The sequence below is a fragment of the Rhinolophus sinicus genome, linkage group LG02, assembly GCF_036562045.2.
Source record: "Rhinolophus sinicus isolate RSC01 linkage group LG02, ASM3656204v1, whole genome shotgun sequence".
NCBI classification, from domain to species: Eukaryota; Metazoa; Chordata; class Mammalia; order Chiroptera; family Rhinolophidae; genus Rhinolophus; species Rhinolophus sinicus.
The window spans coordinates 73592314-73611001 of NC_133752.1; the positions used below are offsets into that span (position 1 = coordinate 73592314).

Sequence of the window (18688 nt, forward strand, 5' to 3'; positions counted from 1 at the left end):
TGTATTTTGACAACATGTGGAAGAAAAGGATATTTTGGATTTTACCTTTGTGATTACTATACTTATTTATATATTTTGATAATGGGAGCCTTTTTTGTAACATATTAATGACTTGGGGAAGAGTTTTTAATTTGTGGAAAGGTTGGTATTCTTGGCATACGTAGTTGTTTAAAGATGGAGGACTTGGAAAGCAGCATAAATTATGAACTAACATGAAATATTAGAGTTTTAAAGTTATAATAGTGTCACCGGAGGCTCACAGGGATGTCCAAGAGAGGACTCAACGCAGAGCAGTGGCGACCAGGTTCTTGGCTCCACACGAGAAAAAACTCAAGAGGGAGACAGACACAAGAAAGCACAGGAAATTTATTGAAAGTACACACGTGAGAGGGAAGTGTGGGTGAACTCAGAGAGCGAGTGGCACCGAGGCAGTCCTGACCAGGGGTATTTATACCTCCCAGGGGCAGGATTTGGTGATGTCCCATGGACATGGCTTCTCATTTTCCTCCCACTGGGTGGGATCCTCAGTTCCTTCCTAATTCCTCTTCCAGAACTGGCATGGCGTCAGATGTATGATGGGCGTTGTAGTAACCACAATGCCAATGACATTATAATGATGTTATAATTAGCTGAAGATCAGGTCCTGGCCCAAGGGATTTTCCTTGCTGCATGAAACTCGTCTTGTTCTTCTTTAGCTGCAGCTGCCGGATACCGTTACTTGTGTAACCAGTGAGGCGCCTCACCTCGTAGCCTGGAGGGGCTTGTCGGTTTTCTAGACTACCTATCCTGCCTCAGTAGTATTGTACTGCTTCAGCATTTTATCCCTGTTTGGAATTTTTGTTTAAATGATTGGTTAAACATAATGGAAGAATATTTGTTGCAATTTACTGTGTCCCTTGATTGGCAAATCAGCCATTCTGATTGTGAACTCTTTGCTCCTGTCCACTGCAGGCTCAGTCCTCCCGTCCTTCCACTGTGCTCCTTACAGGAAATACATTTGTCTACAGATAACTTTTTCAGAATAGAACCATCTGAAATTACCAATGGCTGTTTTCTTTCTGTTCTAACAAGGGAGGTAAGGGGAAATAAAAATCCCAATGCATATACTTTGTAATTAAGAATCAACAAAGCATTATAAAAGTGACCTAGTAACTTTATGAACATTTTGTAGTGGTGTGCTTATTTTATAAATAGCTAAAGGGCCGAAAATATTATTACTGTGTAGCAAAAAAATAAAATAAAAAATCCCTATTTCTATCTTTATACTTCTGAGGGCTCCTTCCTTGTCTGACCTCCACCCTCACCACTACAAACAAGCACTTTGCCAGCATCTACTTAGTCTATTTTACATACAAGAAATAAGCTCTGTAATTGTTTTTTTGTGTTTTTTTTTGGGGGGGGGGGTCAGGTTCATAAATGGGGAAGTACAAAAAAAGTCATTTGCTGAGGCTTATGGGATATATTAGGGACTAAGGCCTGAAAAAACCAGTATGACAGATTTTTTAGTATGACATACTCTTATTTTTGCTTAAACACTGATAAATATTTGTAATATACCCACTAATAGCTAACTCTCACATTTATTAACTGCTTCTTTAATTGTAGCGGGACCCATCTGAGACAGTATCTGTGAAAGATGTTTTGGCTCGCGCTGCAGCAAAGGGTCTACTGGATGGGATTGAGTTGGGTAAATCTTCAAAACAAGAGAAGAAGAAGAAAAAATCAAAAACAACATTGCCAAAAGCTTCCACTACTGATGGTAACAGCGTCCAAATGAAAATTGCTGAGTTCCTGAATCGAGAAACGAATGCAAATGCTAATCGGTCAGAAACATCAACAACGAAAGCATCTCTTCCACAGAAAAATACAACTCAAGTGGGTCCTCCCTCACAGGTCAGAAAACCCAGCAAGCCTGCCACCAACCCTTTAGTGCCTGCATTTATGAAGAACACAGCTCCCTCCAGACCGTATGAACGTCCGACACACTTGGTAAGACGTCGCCCAGAGGACAGAATGGTTGCACTGAAACCTGTAGAGATTGTTTTGCCTCCAGTAATGCTGCCATTTTCAAGTCCCCAACTGATCAGACCTCAGATACCAACTCAACATTTTTACTGTCATTGGGTTGGACCCAAGACTGTTGTGCCCAGTTACTTTTCCACACCATCAATATCCAGAAAAGGGGAAAAGCCTAAAGAAAACTTACCTTCCTCACTACTCAGATGTCGCCGACCATGGCTTTGACTGTCTTGTGTTGTTTTTTACAGGGGTCAAGAGCAGTTGATTTTTTTTTCAAAGTCTGCTATTTCTCTGAAGGTTAGACATTCCTACACAAGATACACATCCTTTTGGTCACTTAGTTTCGTCTGAATGTGATATTACCTTCAAGAGAATTAAGACAAATGAGAAACAATAATGGAGGTGGTTAAGCAAAGCAAAATTAAGAGATTTCAACAGCTCAATGCTGATCTGTTCTAGAATGTCCACTTGTAGACTCAGTATCAACTGTTGGAACTTGTCTGACTCTTGTTCACTTTCAGTGTGGACTTAGGACACCACTTTTAAAAAGAAAGCTGCAACAATTTTTCCTGAAGGGAAAAATTTGCCTCATGACAGGCCTTTTATCAAACTTAATTTGTGAGGCAATTTAATAGAAAGCAGATGTGGAGAAGACGCTACCCTGTGCACCGACTTCAGCGTCTAGTCAGTTGTAGTTGAACATTTTGAGTCATTATTGAGATTCTCAAATATCAAACTAGTCTTTAAGCAGGAGGTGCTGTAAGTTTTGTAATGTGGTTGAGGATGAGTAGAAAGGATAAGTTCCAAATTTCCAGGCGAGGGTAGTTCAGATGTCCATTTACAGAGTGAAAACTGTTGAGAGCTTCCAGGACCCTGAGCAGATCGAACAGAATCAGCTCTCCCTGCTATTTATGCCAAATACTGTTGTAAAAAAGTGACTGTGAGCAATTTTCCATCTAAATAGTAATAATTCTGAGGAAGAGGCAAACTCTTGAATACAAGTGACATCTATTGTTGAAGAAACCCGTAACAATTTCTGATTCTATTCAAAGATCAGGTCAAATACTAAAATCTACAAGTCATTTCAAATGGCACACAGTAATCAAATTTTGGTAAATCATTTCTGATGCACAATTAAATATAGCACTGTTAATTATATTAAAAGTCAATTCATTTTGAATGTATTATCAATTGCGTATCAAAAGTTGGCATGATTATCATTTCTGGGTCTATCGATCTTTTTTCATTATGGCAAAAGAAACTGCTTGACATGAAATCGAGTAAGTTACAACTATAAGTGCTATTGTTTAAAAAATGTACAGACACATTCATAGTTTGAATTTAGTTCTAGTTTCAGAATCCAGTTGTGTTGCATAGTGTTCCGTAAATCTCTAAATGTTCAGATGGCATGATTTTAGGAGAACATTATCTTCTAGATGAATGCTTAGGTCTATTTCAGCTCTTACATTCTATCTTTCTTTTCTAACTTGAAGTGAGGATAAGAAATGGTGAATATGATTTTAGTAGTAAGTTAACTTTTAGCTGAAGATTTACATTTATCGGTAAAAATTGTCAGTGAAGAAGCAAAACTTTTAATATTCGAACGAGGCTTATTGCATTTTAAATTCCGAAAGCATTCTCATGACTCTTAAAATGTACAGAAATATTTTGAGTGCTCAGATTATTTTACTAATTTAAAAAATCAAAAATGATGTATTGCTTTTCTAAAAATTAGTGTTTCATCCTTACACCCACTCTCTGGCGTAGAGTATTCTGTACCTCTGGGGGCCGGTGCAGTTGAACTGAACTTGGTTTGGTGAAGAGCTGCTGTTTTATCCCAGGAATCTTTTATCTTTTTCCTGCCCTCTTCCCCCTGCCTCAGGCTGGAAAAGTAAGTACTCCATTGTGCAAAAGTAGCAGGTTTGAGATTTTAATTTTTGTGATGTTAAGAAAATTCATGAAATAGTTCAGGATATTTTTCTGATCTCTCTAGCAGCATGATTCACGTCGTGTCACAACCTGAACCACTTATATTCAGTATATGATAACATGCATCTTGTCACTAAATTATTTTTCTCTTTAGAAGTCTATAGAGACTCCGAATTAAACCACTCATAATTAAACCTGCGGTTTTCTTTGAGATTTTTCTAAGAATGACATACCAATTATTTAAAAAATTTAAATAGTAAAAAGTACTTGGAATAAAAACAGGATGTGAGCATTCTAGTGAGAGTATTGGTAACACTGACATTCTTCTTTCTTGAGCTTCTTAGAATCAAGTGTTGCAAAAATCTAAAATGGAGTTACTGTTATTTAGATAATCCAATAGCAAATTCAGATTTTGACCTGAAATTATTTATCACTATAGTGCCTGAAACCAAAATGAAATTTTGTTCCTTGAGAGTAATTGCCTTTGATAGAGTAAGAGATAAACTACCAGGGGAAATGGAAGATGAACCAAAAATGGGTACATACTTTTTAAATTCTATGTATCATCTTCCACATATCTAACAGTTAAACTAAATCCGATTCAACTGACTTGTTTTTCTAGTTACCTTTGACTTGGGATTTAGTGCTTGTAAAACTCTATTCTTCATTCTGTGTCAGGTTCTTAAAGGAAATCGAAAATAGACTATCTTAGCACTAGAAGGACTGCTTACACCAGCCTCACGCTGGTGACGAAATAGGCTTGTCATCCAGAATGTCGACTGTTCTTCCAAATAAGAGCAGTGTGATAAATGACTCAAAATTTATTTTCTAGTTCTTACCAGGTGGAAATAGGCAATAACTAATCACAGCAGTTACTGATGTAACTAATTACATTACTAAAATTATTTTTGAGGTAAGAATAATTCTGAAAATGACTAATGAAGAGACACTAAACTTCTATTTCTATTCCTGGATATATGACTGAGATGTCAGATAAATGAGCCAAACACTTTATGCAGCTAAGTTTATTCTCACAACATGTTACATTTAATTGTGTAAAAGTGGACAACAGTAAAAGGGGTAAAAAGCAAAACCAAATGTTCTATCAGGATAAACAAATTGCTTTGGATGGCAGGGGGTGCTCTCATCGATAAAGTGTGAACAGTATTTTTTCCCTGAAGCTGAAATAAACTTCATTTTACTGGCCGTGTAACACATGTCACGCTGTGTATTAAGTAAGCCTGGCACACTAGAGAGCGAATGGTTTTACTAGTTAAATTGTGCTAACATCAGAGAATTATTTTTTTCATGTTCTTAAAATCTTGAATTTGTGTTGCAATGCTTATGAAACGAGTGTGTCATACAAGAAAAGGAGGAAAGATTTAGGGCTTCTAGTAAACTACCTTCTGTAGTCGTCTTACCAATGCCCATCATAAAATCATAAAGTGGATTTTTAAAAAAGTAGCAGTGCCAACAGTTTACACCAAGAACTTATTTTAATGGAAATGAGCCTAATGTGGCTTCATGCATCAGACAGACACAAACAAAAATAATGGTCCTCATTAGCTACGGGTGGAAACAAAGGGTACATGGACTTGTGTCTCTCCTTTAGATGCGATCACACTGCTGTGAAGGATATAGAAACGGTGCTTCTGTTTGCAAAGGGAAACTTTTAGCCACAGGCATGTTGGCCGTTCCCCCAATGCTGCTCAGGAGCACACAGATGAGGCGGGTTGGGCTGTCTAGCTTTCAAAAACTAAAGGGAACTTAAAGCATTTTGCCTTTTCTTCTATGTACTCTAATAAAATGTGACTACAAGTCATTACCAAACCACCTTTTAGGCAATGTATATAGTTCACTGAGATTCCTTAGCCCTGGATACAGTGTGAGATAATATCCAGGGAAGATAACAACACAATAATGCAGTATATTTCCGTAAAAATAGAATAAATAAAATAAAAATATTTTAAGCTGTATTTAACAGGTTGATTAAAAAATGGTAAGACATACAAGGCATAGTGAACACTGGCTGCCTGTTTACCGAGTCACAGATACAAAGAATGCATAGGTAACTGAAGTGTCACTACAATATCAGGTAAGACACTGGCATCCTTTCACAGAAAAATGCACACATACTTTCATACATACTTTTTGGCCATGGCAGAATGTGTCTGAACGTACTGTTTAACATAAGTAATGCTACAAAATTAATCACGTTTAGTATGCAAAGCTATCTTCAAAACAAAGTATCTGCAGTAGTTTTCAATACATAAAGGCTATCATTCATCCTAAAGTATCCTATAATTGCATATATAAATCAGTTTGCTACTTAAAGCTAGTTCAGTATTCTTGATCCTGAAAACAAACAAACATATGCCTTAAAAATAAACGGGTTTCTGGTAGAGATTTCCAATATAAAAGTGGACTACTTGTTCCGAATTTTGAAGTGTATTACACTGAAACATTTCACTGTGGAGATCAAGATGAAAGATCATGATTGAATTTTGAACAGCTTTCAAAGGGCACAGGAAGGATTTTCTTAATGCAATACTTTAAGATGGCATTGATTACTTCGGATAGAGGTACATAAGCTGGTGAGCAGTAGAACTCATTTCTAGAGTGGCATCTTTTTTGTCCTAACACTAAGGTGCTAGCAACAATTCCAGAATTCTTAGAGAACAGAGGCAGGAGGCCAACTACTCATTCCATCATGTTCTCTGGTAGCCTCGTATCATGAATCAGAAATCTCTCTATCACGTAACATCATCCCTGGAAAACCTGGCTGGTTGAACAGGCGGTACTGCACGTGGCATCCTATCCTCTGTAACACGTTCGAGGCACTGCAGGGAAACAGTCCCGGACAGAAAGAAGGCAAGGTTCATCATTCATACCACTGTGTGAGTAATTTGAACACATTTCCCTACTTATCCAGGGAATTCTAAGATTTCCTGACAACTGGATATGCCCAGAGTAATTTTGGAAAGACTTCCCGACTGGTGTGGAAACGTAACTTGTAACTGGGAGCTGGGAAGTGTGGGTCCTGGTTCTGGTTTTTTCATTAACTTTTGTGAGATCTTAGGCTGGGTGACTGGGCCTCTTGGTACGTCCTACTTTTCTCAGATACATTTAGTACCTTCTCTCCCATATAAGGCTCAAATGTGACAAGAATGTGGAAACCATTTGACAAGTACATAGCAGTGAATAAAGCAGTTACTTTTATTACTGGGTGTTGTAAAATGTTAATTTTGACATTAGAAAACAACACTAATGTTTAGATTGATCTCCTTAGTAAATTCCTTTTAAAACAATGTCAACAGGGTCTAACTATGTGAATCTTTACAGCTAAGTTTCATATTTATATAGAGAGAAGCAGGAAAGTGTATTTTGGGGAAAATTGTTAAATAGTCCATTGTTTTATGCATATTTTGCTGTAATAGGAAATTTTTAACTCTTGAAAATAAAATGGAAAACAATATAGATTTAAAAATATCTCCAGTGGAGTCCAACAAAGTCTAATACTAAATACATAAATTCAAGAAAGGTTCAATTTAGTATAATTTGTTGCCATGGACAATACATGATGGACAGACAGCTTTCTGGGCAAAAAGCATGAGGGTGAAGTAAGATTGAGCGAGATCTCCGAGAATCCTAGCAGAACGTTTACTTCGGAGGTGGACTTGGACGAACAAAACATGGTGGTGAAGATGTGAAATATAAATGACATTTCCTCAACTCCAAATTGCATATTTGCTAATTAGCAAACTAAGGACGAAAGGCTTATGAGGAATATTCCATTTTAATGTTTATGTAGAGAATGGCCATAGTGAACTATAATTCTCTAGCTGCATTGTACAATATAAGGCAGAAGTTTGAATATGTCCCACCCAAATGCATTATGATTTTGATAATCTCTTTCTTTTAATAATCAGCTTGAAAACCATCTGGAAAAAAAGGCTAATTTTTTCGATTTTAATTTCTGAAATTTGGTTTTTCAATTTTGAAGTTTCACTTTTTTTCCCCTGCAAAACCCCACAAACAGCTGTAGACATGAAATGGTGTCCATGTGTCAAAGAGCTCATCAAGGAAAGCTGTTAGTTGGTTTCTATACTGATGCCAAGAGCCAATTTTGTCAACCAAAAGGTTCATTTTATGAATAACTAAAACATCCTATTTTTACGGCATTTCAATGGTTTCTGGTATACAGTGTCTACTCCAATGCTGAAAACAGGGCCAAGTGCTGTTGGACTTCAAAGTTGCTTGTGACAGATCCAGTCAAGAAGACAGTGAAACTAATTCAGGTGTCATTCACTCCAAGGACTCAGCATTAGTTCACTAGGAGGGGTGTGGCCACATTCTTCTGTGTGTGAAGTTAAGTAATGTTCACGATATTTACAATAAGAAAAAGACCTTCCACTGCTCATGATGTAACTTACTGACAGCAAAAAATTAGTCATGCTTCTTTTCATATCACATGATGGTGGCAAGACGAGAGAACATGCTTGTCTAACACTGTTTGGTTAAGGATAAATTCTCTGAAGACAAAGCATCAGCAACTGAATGGAAGGTCGGATATCAGTTCATCTTTAGCTATTCAATCTTCAGGTAAATATTACAGAATCCTTTAACATATGTAGCTAGGGCGTTTCTGTGACAGGGCGTTTCTGTTTCAAAGTGTCAATGAGGGACAAGACCCCTCGTTTTACATTGGTTGTGACTCTTCTGGTCACTGAGTCTGCTGGCGGAGGAGGTGGTCGAAGTTTCTGTGAAGGCGGCCTCGCTACCAAGCACTTCTGGTATCGTAACTGAAATAAAACAAAACATATTTTATGGTCATTCATAACGTATCCTCCCTTCTTGTTTAATGTGACTTTAATTCATCATTAATACATTTACTATCAAAAGTTAATGACCTAGCTCCTAAACATGAATTCAAGACTTTATTATTTTTTTCTTAAAGTGGAGCATTCTAAATTTTCTTAAAATATCATTAGGCTCCTCAAAGGTGTTTTGGCTTTTGCCATCTTTTTCTTCCATCCATCTCCACCCTCTACTTGTCCTCTATATTGACAGGCTGCAATTCACATACCTCATAGTCAAACGGCTAATGAAAAAGGATGGGAAGAGATATTATTAATTACATTTTTCCTCAGAGACGCATACAACGGCTAATGGAGAGACAGCATAATAGAAAGGGCACAGTTTCAGTCCAGGTTTTACTGCTTCTGAACCATATAACTCTAAGTTATTAAATCTCCGATTCTTCAGTTGTAAAATGGCTGAAGAATGGGGACCTTTACAGAGAGTGTTGTGATTACAGAGTACTTGTAGAATGCCTAAAATAGGCCTAGCAATGCAGAAGGCAATCATAAATGTTGTTCTCTTCCCTATTTCCTGCTTTAATAAATAAGATTGACATCTTAACAGATTTTAGGGCACATACAAGTCTAAATCTTACTAGATTAATTGAAAAAAACCATTAGCACTGGCACCATGGACAGTTTCTATCCTTTAAAAATATAACAACACAATCTACCTACCTTTGTATTAATGCCAAGATAAGTAATTCTTCAAAATTAGATAAAAAGTTAAAATTTATCAAATGGTTTTTTTCTTATCCAGGCACTTCAAAGTAATTCCATGGTTGATATTTAAAAATCGACTTAAATATTAATAGGTTCCTCAGGACACTTGTGAAACAGGCCGATGTTTCCTCCGAGAAGCAGAAACCATCTACAGCAAGACGCGGGTCACAACGCTCTGTCAGAGCCCACAGTCCACAAAACTAGCCCCTGGCAATCCAATCATACTAGAAATGGTTTATCACGGTCTCCTCTGGGTAAGGTATCTTGCTAGGCCTGCATCTCAACCCAGACCACATACTTCTAAGGCCTGGGCAGCTGTGGACACTGGACTGGGAATTCCCAATGCTGGTTATGTGCATCCAGTCTGGGTCAAACCTGCACCTCGTGAATTTCATTCACGATCCCCTTGTTTTATTCTAAATTTCACCAAAGTATCTTCAGCTGGGCCTCTACCACGGCTGCAAAATATGCCTAAAAATTAAGTAGATTCAAAAGAATGTGTTTTCACTATAGATATTTCAGATGGTATAAATTCATGCATAGATATTGCAGATGGAGAATCATACAGATGTGAATCAAAAGGGAAGACTGAGTTATAAACACTGGATTCAGAGAGTAAAGAAAGTTTTGATTTTTATCAGCATGCCTTATACAGGACGGGCTGAGCCACTTCAGCTGATGGCCCTAGTAAAATGAAAACAGTTAACCAAATGAGTAAAAATTGTTTCTTAGAGCGAAAATGAGTTTGGGCATCAGAAGACTTACTCAGTGATAAAGCTAATTATTTAATCGTCATCAGCATTTGAAATGTGTAATTAAGGCTGAAAGCCATTCATTTTATAACTAAAACCATCTGTTATGATCCTTTTCAGTTCTATGAAATACCTCAACAGACACCCTCCATTTCTGGTTGACTGAACTCGCCCATTCTCTATATTCCCACAGCCCCTTCATTCCGTCTCTGTCTCCTGCACCTGCTCAGGAGGCTCATGCTGACCCCTCTGCCACCCGGGCTCCCTTCCATGCAGGCACATCTAAGCTAGTATCCTGGCTCCACAGAGCGCGGGGAGGTTGTACATCTAACAAAGGACTGTGGTGAGAACAAAGCCAGCTAATGAGTACACACCATCCTTCCCTCCATTTCAAAGGCATCTTTTATGATAAAAGTCAATCAGCTCTCTTTTCTAATTCCTCACCTTTGCCATCTGCCATCCACTTCATCCTTTCCCCTCCTTCTTAACCCAGCAATGTACTATATGTAAAACCACAGAACTCCCTCAATTTCTTTAAATTCTACTCATTCCCAGATTCTTAGAAGCTTCTGGCCAGTGTCAAAGTCACTGGAAGCCCATCGGCAGGCTAAGCCCCGCCCCCAGGCTCTTACCTACCACCCCCACCTTGCCCGATACAAATGACTTCATTTCAATTCAGTTTCAGTGGTTCATTTCCCTCAGCCTAAAAAACGCACCAATCTCCCCCATCCTAAAACAAGTGAGCAAACGCCTCAATGCTGTGCTTCAAGCCACCCTTCGCTGTCAGACTCGGTGAGTGATCCACTTCCAGGACCTCCATTTCTTTTTCCTCCAGTCACTTCTCAATCCAGTGCAGCGTTACACTTGTAGTTATAACACTTTCTACACCAACAGAATTCGGGATCACGTGTCTCCCCTATACACCTGAACTCCATAATGCAAGGATCATATTTTAGTCTTACTTAAACTTCCGAGAGTGCAGCACATAAATGGTGGACTGAATGAAAAGCACAGGGTCTTCAAAATCCAGCATTCCTCATTCCCCAGCCCATCTCTCAAGCCACCTGCTCCTGTTTATCCCACTGCCACGCTCCTGGTTTACGTGCTCCACGACGCTCATTTAGACCATCACCTGGCCTCCGGGCTGACCTCCCCACCTCAGCCTCGTCCTTTCAACCAATCCTCCACTTCATTTTGTTTTCTTGTTTTGGAGTACACTTTCAAAATCTAATAGGGTCAATTCACTCAGCTGCTTAACAATCTCTGCTGAAGATGAACACTGTGGCATGACATTACAGGCGCTTCGTGATAGGGACCTCTCTCCTTCCACTGGGGCCCACCCACCCAACCGGCTTTTGCTGGAATATACCACGCACAGGCGTGGATGCCTACATTCACAGTTCCCGCATTTGTACCAGAACTTTTTCAGTGCCTGGCATCACTGGTGCTCAAAGGATATTTGCAGAATGAATGATAGAGTATTTTCATTTGTTTGAAACCATATACGTGATGCAAAGAGCAGTGGCTTTGTGACCCCGAAACTGGGGGGTTGAACAGTCTCTGTCACTTACCAACTCTGCCCAGGGGCCCGTGCTTTGCTCCGAGCCTGTTTTTTCATAAATAAAACAGAACTAATAATTACCTAACATGGTTGTTGGAAAGATATATTGAGTTCACAGACAAAAAGTAAATAAAATATGTAAGAACAATGCACATAAACTATCTGAAATAAAAATCATTCGGTACATTTTTTAAAAAGTACTGAGTTGGTTCCAAACAGCATCAACTCGTGCATGACCAACATTTCCTGATCACAACCTAAATTAATTAGGGATCAAGATCTGTGGTTTGGAAGGTCATCCTTTCCGATGATACTGGGGTCTTGACAAAACCTGGCTCCATCCGGCCCTGCTTCTTGCAGGTGTCCCTGGTTCTTCAGATGGCAAACTGCTTATTGTATTGATTCTGTCCACAGGAATGAGGGTGTCACACCGCAAGGCGTTACTTTTGACAGGCTTTTCTTCTTGTCAATCAGTAAGTCTGTTCTACATATGGCACAGAAAACACAAGCAGGGGGTGAGGAAGGGACAACTGGGCAGCGGGACCACTCACCATGCAGGCGGCCTGCACCGCCTCGGACACATTAGCAGCGTTCGGCTCGCACCAGAAAACGTGGCACTCAAAGCGCTGGTTCCCAGTGTCCATGATGAAGGCAAATGTGTGGACATCCTTCCCGACACCCATGAAGGACAGGAATCGCACACGACACTCCACTAAGATTTCTTCTTCATTCTGCAAGACACATTGTTCAGCAGCTCACTCTCTGGGGAGCCAGGCAACGTCACAAACACGTTCAGACCTTAAACCATAGAATCCAGCTTAGAGCGGCCGCCTATAGGGACTGGTACTAAAAAAACACACAGCCAGGCTGAACTTAGAAACAACTTGTATTATTCTAGAAAGGCAAGTTTCTACAACTGCTGTGGTGTCTCATTCTGGCACTTAATCTTGCTCTGAAATGTACTGCAACCGTGGCATATGTGTGTTCCATTCTCTGCCCACTACGTTCCACGCCTGTGAGTTCACTGCGGGTAGGACGATGTCATGTATACTTCTAACGTCTGGCCCATACAGGACCTCATTGGCCAGGAGAGCCCACTGGAAACCCCAGAGCACTCAGAGAAAAGAAAAAGAGCCACGGATCTCTTTCCATCCAGTTCTTCTTCCCGAGCTAAATAGCACATTGCATCGTATTTCTATCTAAAACCATATAAAACAAAAAATTGCCACGTCATTTCTTTTTCACAAATTGGTATCCATATGGTATCCATATGACACAGTGTAAAGAACTGTTCAGTATTCATACTTATGAACACCAGGTCCTTTGCAGCAGCCACATGCTATTTTTAAATAAACCCATCCAGCATGTTGACTTTTGGACCATTAACACCTTGACTTATTAAGTATTCACTCAGGTGCTACGGGATTGTTTACCAGGCAAACTAAGCTGGTCTGAGAGGCCAGAAAGTTTTCTTGGGAGAAATGATGTTTAGGCTGAAATCTGGGGAAGACAAAGGGGTGGAGCACAGAAGGAGTAGAACTTGCAAAGAAGCTGAGGTAGGAAACAGCATGACACGTCTGAAGATGTAAAGAAAATCCAGCACCACAGGCTGGAGAGGCAGGCAGGGTCAGCGAGTATCGTCCTGTTCTTTAGAAGGTGAATTGGGCTTGAAGGTGACGTGCTAGGAGACAGAAGAGCAGGCCGAGGACTTGTGGTCTTTCCATGGCAGGTCCCTCACAGAGGCAGAAAGTGGTAGAGTCTAGAGCCAGACTGCCTGCATTCAAATCCTGGCCCTGCTACTTCTAGCTCTGTGACCATGGGTAGTTACTTAACTGCTCTGTGCCTCAGTTTCCTCAATCACAAAACTGGGATAATTTGAGTTGAGGCTAATGCTGGCCCCTCTCAAGATGACCAAAAGCCCTGCTACTGTGAAACTGCTGGACTTTCCATAACAGAAGCATCTCCTGCGCCCTAACCCTAGACTACACAGCTCAGTCAATACTGGAGCTAAGAGAGTGGCCAGAAAACCAAACCATTAGTGAGCTATTGCTAGGGCCAGACAGTCACTTCTAGCAAATGACTTCCATCTGTAGGGCATACGAGGAAAGGAGCAGGAGCACCGGAATAGGAGCTTCCGAGTCCAGAGGAAAGAAAGGGTGTGCAGAGAGCCAGCCACAATGGGCACATTTTTTTGTTTTGTTTGTTTTGAATGTACGCTATTTTAACCATAAGCAAGCACAACTCCCCAGAGGTTAAGCCTTGGCTATGTGTCTAAGTTTCATGGAAGACCATTGTATCCAAAACCTCACCGTAACCTAGACAGGCCACACTATGTCTTCGTCCTTCTTACCTTCTCACTGATGACAGTCACAGTAGCATCGGCCACATTCATGTTCACTGACAGCCAATCCTCCTTGCTGGCTGAGGTCATGAGACTTTCTATGGCATTGTTGAGGGTATCCATTCCTATGGATGGAAGGGATAACTGACAAAAGGCCCGAAAGCTATTTACCACTCTCAAATGTGGGTCCAAACGGATCTTTTCTTTAATAGCCCCAGGAGACTTTTCATTACTCATGTTTGCTTAAAAAAAAAGAAATGCCCGCTTCTTCAGAAAGAAGGGTAATGAGAACTTGCAGAGACGTAGCATGTCATGTCCTATCTAATCAGACCATAGTACTCCTTCCTCTTTCTCTCGCCAAAGGTTCCCCCGCCACGAGTGTAGAAATAGCACTCAAGCAAATGCAACCTTTTTTCTAAGCACAGAGCCTTGGAAAAGGGGACCCAACCAAAGCCAGCATCTACCAGAATACCCCAATCTTCCTTATCTTACTTTGTTACTTAAATAAGGCCAAGTGTGGTGGCACCTTTACAAGGGCTGTGTGTGCTATTCAATGGGGCACTTTTGCTGGGTGTTCCCACAGCTGTTTTTTTTTTGGGAGGGGCAGGATGCGAATAACAACTTCATGGAGCTATAATTCACATAACATACAAGTCACTCATTTAAAGTACGTAATTCAATGGTTTTTAGTATATTCATAGAGTTGTGCAACCTTCATGACAATCAATTTTAGAAAATTTTCATCATCCCAAAAAGAAACCCTGTACCTTTTAGGAGTCATCCGTTTCCTCCCAGTGCCCCCCCAGCCTTAGGCAATCGCTTATTTAATTTCTCTCTCTGGAGATCTGGCTATTTGGGACATTTCATACAAACGGAATCATACAGTATGAGGTTCTCTGTGACTGACTTCTTTCACTTAAGCCTAATACTGTCAAGGCTCATCCACGTGGTAGCATGTTTCAGTACTTTATTCCTTTTTATTGCCAAATAAAACTCTACTGTATGGCAGTATCACATTTTATTCATCAGTTGATGGACACTGGGCTGTTTCCATTTTTTGACTATTACAAATGATGCTGCTGTGAACACTCACCTACAAATTTTTGTGTGAAGAGCTTTTCATTGCACTTGGGTATATGCCTAGGAGCAGAACTGCTGGGTCAAATGGTAACTCTATGTTTAACCTTTTGAAGAACTGCCAGACTGTTTTTTGGGTCCCACCTTGGAAGGAAAGTATCAGGGCTCCCTCAGCCCTTCCTACCTGCCCACCAGTTGACAAGGTGCCCTGGCCCCAGAGATGGAAGCCCCACTTGAGAACAGCAGAGCCCTCTACAGACTTGGGGCATGCATTTCTGGAATGCTGGGTAAATGTGAAATATGTGCCTGCTTTGTCAAAGTCCCTATACTCTGGGGATCACATGGCAGTGCAGTGGCCTGATTCAAGACAAGGAAAGGGAGTGACATAGCAGACCCACCATTTTGGGATGGTGAACACCTCCCATGAGCTCCCAAACACTTGCAAAGTGGAAAGACTACATGTTTCACATACCGACTGGTTTGTCTACGGGCAACATGCCCAAGTACTGCACGTGGAACTTCTGCACCAGCTCAGTCTTTGGCGTTGGGAAATCTACTGCACAGAACAAAAGCAACACATCTTTCTCAGTAGCTTCAACATACACATAAAAAAGAGCCATCACTCTGTGTCATCTGGAATGCACCCCCTGTGTCATTGAGTCCTATGTTTCCTGAGGTAAATGAGGCCATTGTTCTATAAGAACAGACACCTGGGGCTCTATCAATCAAAATCCCATTCAACTTTTCATTTCTAGATAGAAAAACATTTGAAAGCAGAAACTGGAATCTATGTGTTGTGTTAAAGCTCTTATTATCTCTTTGATGTATGCTAAGTAACAGCTTTTAACGTGCTATTTGTAAGGTGTGGCTTGTGCCCAGAGAAAACCACAAAGGGTGCAATCACAGGAAATAAACAGAGCCCCCCTACCCCCATATCAACCCACATGTTTAACTAGCTGGTCCTCATCTCCGGCTCTACACGTGCTATAAAACCACTAGATAATATTCTTTAATCTGGTCCAACAACAACAAAACCCATCATCTTGGTCCTTCATGCCTAATCCTGACATAAAATCAACTTTACGCCAGGGGAGGGCACCGAGTACACGGCTCAGCACGTTTGTTGAGCTGAGCATGATTTTTAAGGTGATTAAAAGCACCAAGGAACCATCTGAGCGCCTGTGGCTCCCGACTAGGATGGAGAGTACCACTGTGAAGGGAGCAGACCTACCTTGCAAGGGAACGTCGAGATTCACATTGCTTCTTTCCTGTAAGGATCTACAGGCCAGGGCTTTGGCATTCTTCCTTTCAGCCATAATCTAAAGAAGAGAAAACACAGCTTTGGTTTGTGTTACGGACCCCATGTCTTCAGCTATTTGAGCCAGTCAAGTGCCTGAGCTGATTTTACTTCCAACTTACACCAGCTTTAGTCTACTGCCTGACTTACCAGCCCTGAATCACTGAGCTGCATATTTGGAGAACAGTGCTCATTTTCTCTAGGAATAGGAGGTGAATGACTATCCCTCATAGTAACAGTCACCTAATCAGTTGAAATTTATTCTTCCATTCACCAGACTCCCATTTCTACTAAAACAACCCAAACAAACATCTCTGGTCATGCGTGGACCAGTTGGCTCACTATGGTCAGTGGAACACGGAGCAATGGACTTCCCGCAGTGCTTCTGGATGATGACCTTTAGTTACTGCTTTCAGGGCCCTGGGGACAGATTACAATCGTTCCCCCTTATCCATGGGGGACATGTTCCAAGACCCTCGGTGGATGTCTGAAATCTCGGATAGTACCGAATCCTATATAGTGGGGGTGCCAAAAAAAAATGTATACAAGTGGACACTTGGTCAACGTTGCTCAAGCAGTAGTTCACAGTAATCAGAAGTGTCTGGACGCTGATGGTAACCACTTTGAGCACCTCTTGTAACTGCAGAAGTCAAACGTGATTTGTATTCATCTTTTGTTATGGGCATATATTGAGTATTACAGTTTTCCTTTCTTAAAGTGTGTATATATATTTTTTGGCACCCTATGTCACCCTCTGTAAAGTTTAATTTATAAATTAGGCACAGTAAGATATTAACAACAAATAACAGAATAGTTGTAACAATATGCTGTAATAAAAGTTATGTGAATGGCTTTGGGGCCGTTATTAAGTAACATAAGGGTCTCTTGCCCACAAGCACTGGTACCATGACAGCTGATCTGATAACTGAGATGGCTACTGAGCGCCTGACAGGCGGGCGGCATGTACAGGGTGGAGACACTGGAGAGAGAGGACTCACGTCTCAGGTGGAACACAGTGGGATTGTGTGAGACTGCATTACGCTGCTCAGAATGACACACAATTTATAATATGCATTCTTTATTTCTGGAATTTTCCATTTAATGTTTACGAAATGAGGCTGACCATGGGTAACGGAAAGCGAAGAAAGTGAAACTGTGGATAAAGCAGGACTACTGTACATGGGTTTAAATCCCACCTCTGCCACTTACTAGCTGTGGGGCCCTGAGCAAGTCACCTGACCTCTTGTGCCTCATTTCCTCCACTGTACATGGGGATGATAATATTTATGTTCCTAATAATAATATCAACTCTGAGGATTAAACGTAAGCACTCAGAAGTATTAGCTGCTATAGTTGTTGTTATTCTCAAACTGTCTAAATCTGTCAGCTGTCTTCCAAATTGTCTCTCTTCTATTTGGGATAATAATGTCTCCTTTACTTAATTTTAGGGACTGAAAGACGCTTATACTTGAATGACCCCCAGAGCGATTCACATCTACATTCCCAACCCATGCTTTCCACTCCTCCCAGAGCTCTACTCCGCCCATCTCCAGATGTGTCTGGGACAGGGGCAAGAGGCTGCTGACAATAATAAAAAGGCATGTTTATTGAGCATTTACTCTGTGCCTGGCCATGCTTCTGACGGCTTTACACTAGAATATAAGCTCCACGAGGGCAAGGACTTTTTTTTCTGTGTTGGTCTCTGCTGTCTTCTCAAACAGGGCCTGGCACATATACAGTGTTGTTATGTTTGTTGCGTGAATGAAGAAAATGAAACCTGAGAAACATACAGCCCCACTCCAGTCCTGTGAATGCAAGTATGTGAAGACGGGCACCCCCCTGCATGTCCCTGTCACGTGGGTCAGAGCAGCAGGCTGGTGGGCTGTTTCCTTTGGGGCTGGGGACAGCTCCCTGCCCCTCCCCTCCTGCAAGGACTGTGGTTTGCACCTGGTCCGCTCCTGCTGCTCAGATACCAGCCTGGGCCATGGTGGTGGCCGTGGCCTGGGCTTTGCCAGCTTGGGAGGAATTGTGAGAGTGAGGCTGGATCATGACGTGAGCACAAAACCGGAAAGGTGATGTGCAAGAGGTGACAGAAAAGTCCTGTTTTTAAAAGACTGGGTACATAAGTTT

At 40.9% G+C, this 18688-nt stretch overlaps 2 protein-coding genes across 21 annotated transcripts in view; one reads left to right on the forward strand and one right to left on the reverse strand.

The window, feature by feature from the left end:
* Positions 1-4134, forward strand: part of NSUN7 (NOP2/Sun RNA methyltransferase family member 7) — a 32022-nt gene extending 27888 nt beyond the window's left edge. For 3 of the 4 annotated variants that reach the window (XM_074324601.1, XM_074324603.1, XM_074324604.1), the window contains 2 exons: positions 952-1075; positions 1606-4134. In XM_074324601.1, the coding sequence (XP_074180702.1) occupies positions 952-1075; positions 1606-2244 (763 nt within the window). In that variant the 3' untranslated portion in view covers positions 2245-4134. The remainder of the gene's footprint in view (positions 1-951; positions 1076-1605) is intronic. The other variant, XM_074324605.1, reaches the window with a different exon arrangement.
* Positions 4135-7146: 3012 nt separating this feature from the next.
* The window catches only part of APBB2 (amyloid beta precursor protein binding family B member 2), a 331632-nt gene continuing 320090 nt past the window's right edge, over positions 7147-18688 (reverse strand). For 15 of the 17 annotated variants that reach the window (XM_019751904.2, XM_074324595.1, XM_019751899.2 and 12 more), the window contains 5 exons: positions 16493-16580; positions 15734-15817; positions 14194-14309; positions 12395-12574; positions 7147-8750 (listed from right to left, as the gene is read on the reverse strand). In XM_019751904.2, the coding sequence (XP_019607463.2) occupies positions 8583-8750; positions 12395-12574; positions 14194-14309; positions 15734-15817; positions 16493-16580 (636 nt within the window). In that variant the 3' untranslated portion in view covers positions 7147-8582. The remainder of the gene's footprint in view (positions 8751-12394; positions 12575-14193; positions 14310-15733; positions 15818-16492; positions 16581-18688) is intronic. The other 2 variants (XM_019751900.2, XM_019751912.2) reach the window with 1 other exon arrangement.